The 12,479-nt window shown below is 40.2% G+C and overlaps 2 protein-coding genes across 2 annotated transcripts; both read left to right on the top strand.

Annotated features, from left to right (window-relative positions):
• Window positions 1-552: 552 nt before the first annotated feature.
• LOC125250895 (L-selectin-like) lies at window positions 553-6,669 on the top strand. The gene is made up of 4 exons (XM_048163704.1): window positions 553-753; window positions 6,089-6,167; window positions 6,245-6,554; window positions 6,645-6,669. The coding sequence occupies exons 2-4, from the start codon at window positions 6,134-6,136 to the stop codon at window positions 6,667-6,669; spliced, it is 369 nt and encodes a 122-aa protein (XP_048019661.1). The 5' UTR covers window positions 553-753; window positions 6,089-6,133.
• A 47-nt stretch (window positions 6,670-6,716) lies between these two features.
• Window positions 6,717-7,655, top strand: LOC125250894 (lectin-like). The gene is made up of 3 exons (XM_048163703.1): window positions 6,717-7,032; window positions 7,155-7,249; window positions 7,421-7,655. The coding sequence occupies exons 1-3, from the start codon at window positions 6,717-6,719 to the stop codon at window positions 7,553-7,555; spliced, it is 546 nt and encodes a 181-aa protein (XP_048019660.1). The 3' UTR covers window positions 7,556-7,655.
• The last annotated feature ends 4,824 nt before the right edge of the window (window positions 7,656-12,479 follow it).

Raw genomic sequence — 12,479 nt, 5'->3', positions numbered from 1 at the left:
GTAGGCTGGAGTTCATAGTATCTTAAAAAATGTATATATAACGCATTTTCATAGTTTGAAATTCTTACATTTTTGTAATTATTGTTTGTATCCAAATACCATTCATTGTCAACACTGAATCACGTTTTTACACTATTTTTTCAAAAGGCTTATAAATCATACAGAAGGATTTTTTTTTTTTTTTTAATTAAAAATGTGCAGTTTCCTGTAAGGGTTAGGTTTAGGTGTAGGGGTTGGTGTAGGGCAATAGAAAATACGTTTTGTGCAGTATAAAAACCATTACGTCTATGGAATGTGCCAACAAATCACAAAAACAATGTGTGCATGCGATTGTGTGTGTGTGTGTGTGTGTGTGTGTGCGCGCTACCGGCACTAGGAGCGTGAACAATATTACATTACATTAAACAAACCAATTAAAATCTTCTATTACTTTGTACCGCCCACTTGCGGCTTAATGTCCCACCCACTTGCAGCTGGCTCCGACCTCCGTTTATACCTATCTCAAAATCGCAGACACCGAATATTTCATAACACCGGCCCGTGAACCTGAAACAAACCAATCAAACCAACGATGGCGTGTCTTCACACAATGTGGGTGGGGTGATTTCCATGGGATGCTGCATAATGTGGACCTATGTAAAATACGGGACAAATCGCGTCCCGTATTGATTTGATACGGGACGCGTCATTTTGCCTGTAAATACGGAACGATTCCGTATTTCACGGGACGGGTGGCAACCCTAATCAGATCATGTAAGTATGGTAATTATTTGGATGTTTACATTTGATTCTGAATGAGTTTGATGGTGCTCCGTGGCTAAAGCTAACATTACACACTGTTGGAGAGATTTATAAAGATTGAAGTTGTGTTTTTGCATTATACAGACTGCAAGTGTTTATTTATGAAAATAACGACATGGCATACATGGAATACAGTAAGAAACGATGGTAACTTTAACAGGTCCGTAGCCAGCCTATTGAAAGGGGGGGTTCTTTTTTTCAAAAAGTGGACCTTTTTGCAGTTTTTCTCCTCCTTTTGTATTTAATTACGCGGTTCAAATACTTCATTTTGGTGACCTTTTATGCACTAATTTGTGCTGGATTAGCTTGTCTGCTGGTATCTTAACGAGCACGCTTTTTGATGCACCTAAAATATATTTACTGCATTGTTGTCAAATTGCTTCCTCATGTACCACCTTTGTCAGTCCATACACAGTTCATAAGTTTAAAGACCACAGTAACAACAGAATAGATTTAATGAACTTTACTGAAATATTAATAATAATTCTTCTCATCATCATTTTTTGACTCTCTGTCAATGCCTCTTTGCATTTCCATTGGCTCCAGTCTGCCGGTATTGGCCAATCAGAAAAGTCGATATTGCACAGCCAATGTCACTGAATAACCCACTATATTTTATTATTATAATTATGCTACGTTTATATGGCTATTATATTGTAGACTAATGATAAAATATAGAAATCCTTTTAATTAAAAAAAAATAAAAAAAAAATAAAATAAAATATATATATATCCCCCCGTAGGAAAATTTTTTATATTTTAAATTTACATGCATAAATCTGGTGCATTCTGAGACCAAAATTAAGTGACTAGATCAATGAAAAAATTTGTTCTCTTGTAAACAATTTTGTGTTTATTGGTGATGGTAGGGCAATAATTTATTAGTGGGATCCTGCATCTGTATTTGTGGAGCTAATGGTCACTCTTTGATTTGTTAACCAATCCAGAATGCAAACACACCACTTCATTATAAATAAAAATAACAAATTAATAAAAATATATAATCATAAGCTGACCAATAAATAAATAAGTAAACTAGGTGAGTATATAATTGTCATGATCACAGTCTGCTCCTGTCAGTTCCCGGACTACACTTCCCACAATCCTCCCTGCCAGTCACATGTTCACTCCACACCTATCACCTGTCGCCACATACAGCCATGCACACACTCCTCACTAATCACCACACCCAGCTGCAGCTTGTTACCTGGACTATAAAAGGACTCTCACTCACACCATCCGATCGCGAAGTCTTGATTACCCTGTGTGTCAATTCTAAGCGTTTCCCTGTGTTTATCCTGTTTCCTTGTCTGTTCCTGTTCCTGCCTGTTCCTGTTCCTGTTCCTGCCTTTGACCCTTGCCTTGCCATCCTGTTCTGTGAATGTTATCTGCCTGCCTCGATCTACTGCCTGTACCCTGACTACGATTCTGCCTAGCCCTTGCTGTTCCTGTTTGCCCCTGCTTAGACCCTGCCTGTACGACCACGCTTACCACTGTAAATAAAAGCTTGCATATGGATCTTACCATGAGTCCCGCTACGTTACAATAATTCAGCAGCAAAAAGTATTCTAGCCTAATTCTTGGGAAAGAAAAAAAAAAAAAAAACTTTGCACAGTAATTTTATAAATCCAAATGTTAATAAAAAGTTTAAAATGACTATTTGTATTCTTATGAAATGGAAAAAAACGATTTATATATGTAAATAATTCTATGTAGCTATATTATTGTAAGATTAAAAGACGCTTATTTTAAATGTATTGTGCAGCTTTTTAATGGGGCAACAAGATATGATAGATACGACAGAACAAAATAGGCTATTAATAATCTTTCAGTGTGCACAACAATGATAATATGAAACATTTCAAAACAGCAGCAAAAAAAAAAAAAAACGCTAATGCGCATCCCGGGAGCAGAATGATGCGCTTGAAGCAGTATCGAGTCAGAGCGCGCAGTTGCGCTGCGCATTGAAAAGTTCACGGCACAAAGAGAATCCCTGTGTATATCTGACTGTATCTAACAGTTTATTAATCATATGTTTCTTCTCACTTTTTTAAATTCCAGTTATTGTGCATGTGACGCCAATTCATAGTCCTTGTGTTGTGCGATCTAACAGACATCCTGTAGCCAATATGATGGCATCGTTCAGAAACAACAATAAACTCCAGCAAGATAAAGTCATTTTATGCAAATCCACAGCCCTTTATCTACATATCAAGTATTATAATGGGAATATATCATATTGGGGAGTTTTACCGTGCTGACTGCCATTACCCAACGCGACGTGCTCTTTGAGTGCTGAATGATTGACAGCTGTAGCGGAGGGAGACGAGTTTCTGACCGTGAACTTAACGATGTAAGTTACATATCCTTCTGTCCCTCACATTAAGCTATGGAATGGCTTCAGATGACTTTGAATATAGTGCACGAAAACTTAATTGCTTCTAGTCTACTTATTTTGCTCTATGATTCCCACTTTTGCCATATAAAAGAGCGCAATCAGACGGTAATTTAAATATTGCGAAATAATTAACGTTTCATTTTGAGACTGTGGCAGGACAAATTAGAATGTGGCGGGCGGCCACATGATAGTCAATGTATGGGAAACACTATATATATATATATATATATATAAAACCCCTCCCCCCCATCATTCAGAGGCAATGCTTCTTCACCATTGCTTTGAAAAGTGTATTGCGAGAACTCTCTGAACTGCACACGCGGTACACACACACGTCCAGCTACAAATGTAGGCTATCATATTAATTTGAAACAGCAACCCAGAATATTTGTCACAAGCATTGATTAAAAAATATGATGACAAAAAAACAAAAAACAACAAAAAAAAACGACTTAAATCTGGACCTTTGGCAGTGAGAGGGGGGGTTCGTTCGAACCACCCGAACCCCCCCCGCCTACGGGCATGTTTAACCACATTTAACAGTACATTAGCAACATGCTAATGAAACATTTAGAAAGACAATTTACAAATATCACTAAAAATATCATGTAATCATGGATCATGTCAGTTATTATCTATCCATGCCATTTTTCGCTATTGTCCTTGCTTGCTTACCTGCATAAAGTCTGTTGATTCGGCTGTGCACAGCTCCAGACGTTAATACTGGCTTGTGTAATACCTTGAACATGGGCTGGCATATGCAAAAGTTGGGGGCGTACATATTAATGATCCCGACTGTTGCGTAACAGTTGGTGTTATGTTGAGATACGCCTGTTTTTCAGTGGTCTTTTGCAAAAATCTAATTTACATAAGAAGGAAGAAACAATGGTGTTTGAGACTCACTGTATGTCATTTCCATGTACAGAACTCTAATTATTTAACTATGCCGAGGGAAATTCATTTTTCAATTCTAGGGCACCTTTAAATTAAACAAATTAGTTCAATCAAATTAACTTTTATGAGTATTTAGCATTTTCTTTTTCTTTCAAGTTCACAGAACTGATATATTTTAAGTAAACTGAACTGTTGTTTTGAGTTGTATAAACTACTGAAATTTCTTTTAATATAGATGAACTTAAGCTTAAAGGGGTACTTCACCCCTGGAAAGATGAATGTGTATTTAAAATTGGTCATTTATGTAGAAATGTGAAATTATTTTTGAATTTGGAGCTTTCTAGACTGAGAAAAGGCAGAAAATGTATTTTTGACTAATGTGGATGAAAGACAACAACTCCCAGAATGCACTTGTTTTGCTACCCTTGCGAGGCCACACCCAAACCACGCCTATCGGTTATAGGCGGCATTCAGGAAAATTCAAACAAATAAATCGTGAGTTAGTTCATACATTTACAGCGAAATGGTGCTAAATTGCTTTGTACCTGGATGTACACCCAAAACCAGGAAAGGACAAGTAAGTTTCCATCATTTTCCGATTAAGTTAAAGATTTGGAGCGATGTAAACAGTGGCTGCGGGCCATCAAACACCCGAAGTTTGGAGATGACACCGTTATAGAAAACCTAAAAAAACCGCAGAATATGTAGTCTCCATTTCAAGCACGAGGACTACGAACCAAATATCTTTGCAATGAAGAGAACCATTCTGTAGGACACCGCGATACCATCTATATTCACTTTCCCAGAGGACGAACAGCCTGGGCATCTGGTACTAAGCGTATTCGCCTAGAGGTAAGACTCGCTGATACTAGACTGATAACACAGTAGCCTATATGTAGTGTTGTAGGTAGCAGTAAAACTGCAAACTTAGCAAAGTAACGTTAGATAGACAATTACATATAAGTTGCATATAAGTTGACTGTTATCACAGTAAAGCCTCTGTTCTGTAAAACTGAGTTTATTTATCTATTTATGCTAACGTTACCACAAAAGCCTGTTGCTGTATTGGTTGAGATGACTGCAGAGACCGATACATTTGCGAGATGAACCACTGACCACTGCAGACAAAATAAAGTTAATTACTGTAAGCTTAAAAATATATTGACACCCACTTTTGATAAAATCTTTGATCTATGTCCATGAGTAACCTCAAAAGCGCATATGTATGGGCGTGGTGAAAAAATGCGGAACTACCTGCTATTACTGGCTGTAGTTTTAAGCCTCTGGCCAAAAATTTTTGCGTCATCGGAGGCTTTTTTACAGAATAAAAATGCATAAATCTCTCATCTCGGGCTGATATGAAGGGGGAAAGCACGCTAATTTCGAAAATACTAGTGGTATTCTACTAATACAAAGCTTAATGCTAAATCCTGAAGTAACCCTTTAACTGAATTAAAATGTATGAGTGATTTATGCATTTCAATGTCAACACTATCAATGTTAAAAATGAATCTGCAGCAGTAAGGTGGTACAAGTATGAGCTCTGTAAGTTGTTTACGTTCATTATTATTGTAATGTTATGGGCTTCACAACATGAGGTAATTTAAGGCTGTCCCTTATGCTTTGCTGACTCTGCTCTGGATGTGCGCGTTCATGTGTTTTGGAGGAGACATGGTTTTGGAGATGCTGTGAAGGGAGGCTTTCAAAGCCAGCTTGCTATTGCAAGCCACTCCACAATTGCTAACCCTACCTTTAAGTGTACTTGGTTTTAGACTTGGTTTTGGACTTAGACTCTATGGAGATCAAGGCAGCGACCTTCCAGTTACCAGCTCCAAGCTTGCAAAGCCCACACTGTCTGATTTTTAATTAAGAAAATTTGTAATCTACCTCTCAAAACATGTGTACAGTACATATACAGTTTCTGTATGCATTAACCACCCCCCTTATCAATGACTTGTTTAATTTTTCAGTTCCTCTTATTTTCCTATTCATTAGAACAGCAGCACACATACAGAGCAGAGAGGATCTGTGTGAGCAGTCATGGACGGGAGTCTGTTTGTGCTGCTGCTGTCAGGTTGGTGTAGTCATTTGTAATCTGTATTTATTATGATGTGTACATGGATATATGGTTTAACATGTTGATTTTAACAGGGCTCTTCTGGAGCAGTTCTGCTCTATCTCGTCAGTACCACTATATAAATGTAAGAATGTCGTGGCCAGAGGCTCAGAGTTACTGCAGAGAGAAGTACACTGACCTGGCTACTGTAGACACCATGGATGATGTGAACAGGCTGGTAAATATAGTGGATGCTGGATACAGCGGATCAGTGTGGATTGGACTGAAGAGAGGGACACAGAAACGCTGGGCTTGGTCTAATGGAGAAAACAAATCTTCTCCATACTCTAACTGGGCTTCAGGAGAGCCAAAAGGGATTGCATCTTGTGCAGCTTATCTTAACGGGTTCTGGGTTGATGTGCATTGTAGCACTGCCCTATATTTTACGTGCTACACAAGTGAGTTCCCTTTCTTTTCAAATTTATTATTGAACAGTTTAACTGGGAAAGAAGAGCTATGAACTGATTCTTTTTTTTGCATCTCTCAAAAGAAAATAATGGATACATCATGGCAAGGGCCGCTAAAACTTGGAGTGATGCTCAGAGCTACTGCAGACAGTTTTACATAGATCTGCCCTCCATCCACAACTCAGAGGATAATAACCAGATAACTAGGGTTATAACAACTGGAAATTACATCTGGTTTGGTCTGTTCCAGGACTCTTGGGAATGGTCTGACAAATGGAGCCTCTTCTTTAGAAACTGGGCAGCAGGTCAACCATCCCAGAGTTCAGGATCTGATTGTGTCCGCATGTCAAGAATCAATTCTGGGAAATGGGCTCATGAAAGCTGTGATCTAAAGCATCCTTTTATCTGCCATGGAGGTGAGTTTCCACAGTTAACAGAATCAAATGATTCAAACAAGAGGATTGCATGTTTTCATGTTTTCATTTACTGGTGAATTTTCTATATTGAGAATGACTTTAACTCTGTATTTCTCTAAAAGATGGCAAGTTGAAACAGATGGTCAAACTAAAAGTATCCTGTAATGGAAAATGCACGTTGAATGATTCTTCCATACAGACTGCCATCCTGAATGAGGTTTGTCTCTGCCGTAAAAACTGTTTAGTTTCAATGTCAAATTTTGAAAGCATAATAGCACCATGACAGCCAACCACAACATCATTGTGCTCTTGATGTCTGAACTGGCAGGCACCTCTCATATCACATATTGTTGCTGTTATTATTTATTTTTTTCCTGGTCTTCTCCAGATAAGTGAAAAGCTGAAGAGCATGGGGCTGGAAAGTGACAGCAAAATAAGCTGGAGAAAAGGGGAAGGTGGAGAGGTGTTTCATCAGGAGATCAACCGTACTGCGAGTTCCAATAATAAATCTAATAAGAAGTAATCTTTTATTTAGGCCTTTATATCAAAATTCAAAGATTGCTTTAAGGAATTGTGAAGTAGTTTTAGCAGAATTATCATTTATTTAAAGTGCTCCTATTATGCTTTTTACCTAATTTTGTTTTGGAGGTCTACAACAGGTTTATATACATCAGAGGTCAAAAACACTTTAATTTTCTCATAATATACAATCACATGCGGCACCTCTCAGCCTATCATGTAATGGCAGTGACATCAGTTGCAACATTCCCTAGTCTGCCTTCTGTTAAAAAAATACATTTTTATCAAGCTAAAATCTACATATAGTTCCCAACAAAAGTATTGTTTAGTGTAAAACATGCTGAAGATTAGCAAACAGGCTGTTGATTAATTAAATGATTAGTTTTTTCCTCACAAAAGCTGTTTAATCAGCATAGTGAAGCCTCTCATCCATTGACATCCATTCAAAAAACAGCCTCTGATCTCCGTCCCTGCACACCGCCAGGGGCGGAGCGTTAGCATTAGCCGCTACGCTTTTTTGGCTGAAGCCTCGTTTACACTTCACGCGTCTGCGTTGCGTTACGGCTCCGGCAAGGTTTTGTTCCATCTTCTGAGCGGTGTCAACTCACACCAGAAGCATTTCAGAAGCGAAGTGGCTGGATTCGCGAGACCACAAGATTTGCCTATCTGATGTTTTATTCATACATTTATTCATCCATACTTTATTTTGCTGTAGCTTACAAACGAAGTTAATACACTAAAAAGTCCAGTTATGGACAACAAGAACAAAGAAATTTCAAGTTTTTCAACTTTGAATCTCTTGTCATCAGTTTCTGGCCTCCTAGTGATGTGAAATATGAGCGGGAGTTTTCACAGGGTGATTATTTTTACTTTATTTTGTATTTGAGCTGCGCGTCTTGGATGCGGCGTCCGTCAAAAATAGGCGAGGCGCCTATCTAGCAAAGCGGCGTGGCGAGCCGCTTCTGGGACGCTTCAGCAATGACTCTAGTGGCCGCTTATCAGCTCCGGTAGCCGCGTCGCAGCCGTAACGCACCGCAGATGCATTGCTGGCTTGCCTTCCAGTGGCTTTGGCTAGCCTCCCTTGGTATATCAACCAATCATCATAGAGACGTAAAATATGTGAATAACATTACATGATATTAGTTTGAACTGCTACCACCACGCTGATAATGTACCAGATATCTTATTTATGGATAGTAGCGATATTGAATATTTGATCGCCAACAATTTACCAAGCCAACGTTCAAACAATCTCTACAAATTAAAAATGAAGGAACGGCATGCCTAAGTTGTATATATACTGTAGGCTACAGCAGTCAGCTACACTAAACGGCCCAATGCACTCTTTTAACACAGACATTTAAGGCGGGATGGATGTTTGCTTCAGGTGAGTGAAATTATATTTGTGTCATCTTGCTGTATGTGTGTCATTTGTTTAAAATTTTAAACAATAATAATAATAATAATAATAATATTCTTAGGCAGCGATAGTGTGTGCCTCCTCTATTTTAAAACCCATGAGCTGCAACTGCATTGTACATCACCACATTTTTCAATGTGGTTGTGGTTTAATTTATTGCAGTGTACATGCGGGAACTGTATCATTAACTGTATCAATAAACAATAACAGCGTATGCATTAGCACTAAGGTGAATGACTGATGCAACATCAAAGTTTGCTCCATTCTTTATCATTACTCAAAGTAGAAAGAATATCAGTCTTCTTTAATGGACACAATTCAGTGAAACCTGCATTGAACTCCACAACAAACATGGGTACACGACAAAAGATTGGGATTGTAGAATTTTAACCACTGATTCTTTGCAGCCTCATCACTCAGAAGTGAAAATAAAACAAAAACCACACGAAAAAGCTACAGAGCTTGATAGTGGGTCAAGTCATTTGCAGGTAGGAGAACATAGGAGGGCATTATGCAAATGTGTTACCCAGTGATGTGTAGCTGTAATGCAGTGAGAATGTGGGAATTTGAATTCCTCACAACTCGTTTAGGCTTTTCAGAGTTGATTCTTTCTTATGAAAGGTATATTTAAAAAAATAAAAAAAACATAATAGGGGCACTTTAAAACATGAAGTGTCAATTTATATAATATCTATAGTAAATATATAGTTTTGAAAGGTGATATTTTTTGTAAAAGTGTAGAGAACTTTATACAGGATCTAGAGTGCTGAAATAAGGGATGAAAGTATGATGATCTTTCTTGTAATTAATCTGAAAGAAATTTGATTGGCAGAAATCAACCTGTGCATATTATTTCCATTTTTATGTGATGCCTAGATGTTTCATAATTTGAAATTATATTTTTTTGTGCAGATTTAAGTAACTTTAATATGCTATATGTAAAAAATAGAATTCATCAGCACTGGAGAAATAGACAAATCTCTATCTCTCTGCAGTCTGATGTTATATGTGTTCAAAATAAAATTTACTCTGTAAAACTAAAGATCAACCAAAGAATTCGACTTAAATTATTAGTATTGGAATAGTTACTCTTTCATGAAAATTACTCTCTCTCTCTCTCTCTCTATCTATCACATACATGATAGATAATATGTATAAAGATTTATTCACATGTTCATGTCTTGCGCTTGTTACAATTGTGAAAGTGACTAATATGCACATACACGTTTTATGTTTTTAGGGCCCAAGCCACTCGGGCGCAGGGCCCTTTTGTTTTTCTAAGGAGAATTATTTTTTTCCGTCATCCGGGGCTTTTTGGGGGGCCTTAACATGCTCAAAAACTCTTGATGGGACCCAGGCGTGGCAGGGGGCTCGACAGCACCCCCTTGAATGGTGTCCAAAACTTGGTCCATATATCAAACACGCTTGCATGTATTTTTATGAAACTCTGTACTCATATAGACCTCATCGGGCCGAACAACTTTCATGCTCTAAGTTATATGCCAGCTCAACAGGAAGTCAGCTATTATGGGTTGTTTGAAAAACGCATGCTCTGGAATTTGATATACTCCTCCTAGGCGATTAATCCGATCACAACCAAACTCAGTCAGAATGAAGTCAAGACAGGACTGAGGATGTAAAATTGCTTGCCGATTTTTTTTGATATCTCGAACGGTTTGGCCGTGGCGAGGCAACGAATTTATGGGGAGAAAAGGGAAACAGGAAATGTGTTATAACCTCTGCATACATTGCTTGATGTTTATGAAACTTCAGCTGTGTGCTCATTGTAGGAAGCCGATCACATGAATGTGACTATTGTGAGTCAAAGTTATAGGGCCATCAACTGGCAGCAGGAAGTGTGTTTGTCACGGTTCACTAATCCGCTGTCTCATACTGTTGTCTGTGTGTAGGTTTTGGGATGTGTCACTTGATTGTTCTGTGTGGGCGTCGCCGCTGATTGCTGATCAGCGGCAGCTGTGGATCATTACACCTGCCTATTTAACGCCTTGTCTTTCGTCTCATGTTTGTCAGATCGTTTGTTGTAGTCCTGGTGTTGTCCCGTTGTTTCTCGTGTTTCTTGTTCCTGGACTGGATTCTCGTCGCTGTTTCCTGTTACCTGTCTGTCTCGTTGGATTACTCGTTCTGGATTTCATTCACGGATACTCACACGGACACACGGACTCACCATTCAGGACCATCATTCATCACGGACACTTCACATCGCCCATCGAAGTCCCTGTGTTACCCCTCTCCTGCTGTCTGTGTTGCTGCTGTGTGTTTTGTGGTCTACTTACCTGGCGTGAAGCTCTATTAAAGAGATATTAACTTGCAATTGTATCCAGTCTTCTTTTCCGTGACAGAACGATCTGACCAACCATGGATGCAGCAAGTTCAGCAGCTATCACGGAGTTCATTAACCACAGTATTTCTCGCATGGATCAGCAGCAGGAGAGCATCTCTTCCACCGGACGCGCTGTTCAGGCATTGGTAACACAGGTGTCCGAGCTCTCCCAGCAGCTGCAACAACTTCGCGCTCCCACTGCGCCAGCCCCGCCGCCTGTTCCCCCACCATCACCGGAGCAGAGAGACCTGCCTGAGCCCCGCCTTCCCGTCCCACAGAGCTATGCTGGTGAGCCCGATTTTTGTCGAGCATTTCTTAGCAAGTGTTCTCTTCACTTTGCTCTGCAGCCACGCACCTTCGAGAAGGAAGAATCTAGGGTAGCGTTTGTTCTAACCCTCCTGACCGGAAAGGCGGCACTCTGGGGAACGGCGGTGTGGGAAAATCAAGATCAATGCTGCTCCTCGTTCCCGGCACTCTCCGCCGAGATGAGGAGGGTGTTCGACCGTGCGGTGGCAGGAAAGGAGGCCGCCCGTCAACTCACCGCCCTGAAACAGGGCAACCGCACGGTCGCCGACTATACCATTCAGTTCCGCACCCTCGCGGCGGAGTGCCGGTGGAACGAGGAGGCGCAGTGGGATGTGTTCCTGCATGGGCTGGCCGATCGTATCCACCGTGAAATCTACACACTGGACCTACCTAAGACCTTCAATGGACTGGTTGAACTCGCTCTACGTGTGGACTCTCGTTTAAAGAGGTTAGAGCTTTTGGAAGAGTCTGGAGAGAAACACAGCGGAGGCGGCAGTCGTTTTTCCTCCGTGGTGGATACGGTCGGTCCTGTTTCCGATCCTGAGCCCATGCAGGTGGGGAGAGCTCGGCTTTCCCGGGAGGAGAGAGAGAGGCGGAGGTCCCAGGGTCTCTGTCTGTACTGCGGGGCGTCAGGACATATCATCAGGACCTGCCCGGTAAAAGACCAAGCCCGATAGTAAATTCGAGGCTACTATCGGGCGGGATCTCCGCCGAGAAGTCCTCGCCAGCCACCCTCCTCCCGGTAAGACTGAGATGGGCAACGCATAACATCACCTGCGACGCACTTCTGGACTCTGGGGCGGAGGGCAACTTCATGGACTTTTATTTCGCACGACAACACGGTTTACCCACATCACCTCT

The sequence above is a fragment of the Megalobrama amblycephala genome, linkage group LG17 (genome assembly GCF_018812025.1).
Source record: "Megalobrama amblycephala isolate DHTTF-2021 linkage group LG17, ASM1881202v1, whole genome shotgun sequence".
NCBI lineage: Eukaryota > Metazoa > Chordata > Actinopteri > Cypriniformes > Xenocyprididae > Megalobrama > Megalobrama amblycephala.
The sequence above is the reverse complement of the archived record's forward strand: the minus strand, read 5'-3'. Positions and strand labels throughout refer to the sequence as shown.

Excerpts from the sequence above, each read along its gene's own strand:
- LOC125250895 (XM_048163704.1), top strand. The coding sequence starts at position 6,134 with ATGGACGGGAGTCTGTTTGTGCTGCTGCTGTCAG. Across the intron at positions 6,168-6,244 it reads GTTTGTGCTGCTGCTGTCAG|GGCTCTTCTGGAGCAGTTCT; the intron begins GTTGGTGTAGTC and ends TGATTTTAACAG. Across the intron at positions 6,555-6,644 it reads TGTGCAGCTTATCTTAACGG|TTTAACTGGGAAAGAAGAGC; the intron begins GTTCTGGGTTGA and ends ATTATTGAACAG.
- LOC125250894 (XM_048163703.1), top strand. The coding sequence starts at position 6,717 with ATGGCAAGGGCCGCTAAAACTTGGAGTGATGCTCAGAGCTACTGCAGA. Across the intron at positions 7,033-7,154 it reads TCCTTTTATCTGCCATGGAG|ATGGCAAGTTGAAACAGATG; the intron begins GTGAGTTTCCAC and ends TTTCTCTAAAAG. Across the intron at positions 7,250-7,420 it reads AGACTGCCATCCTGAATGAG|ATAAGTGAAAAGCTGAAGAG; the intron begins GTTTGTCTCTGC and ends GGTCTTCTCCAG.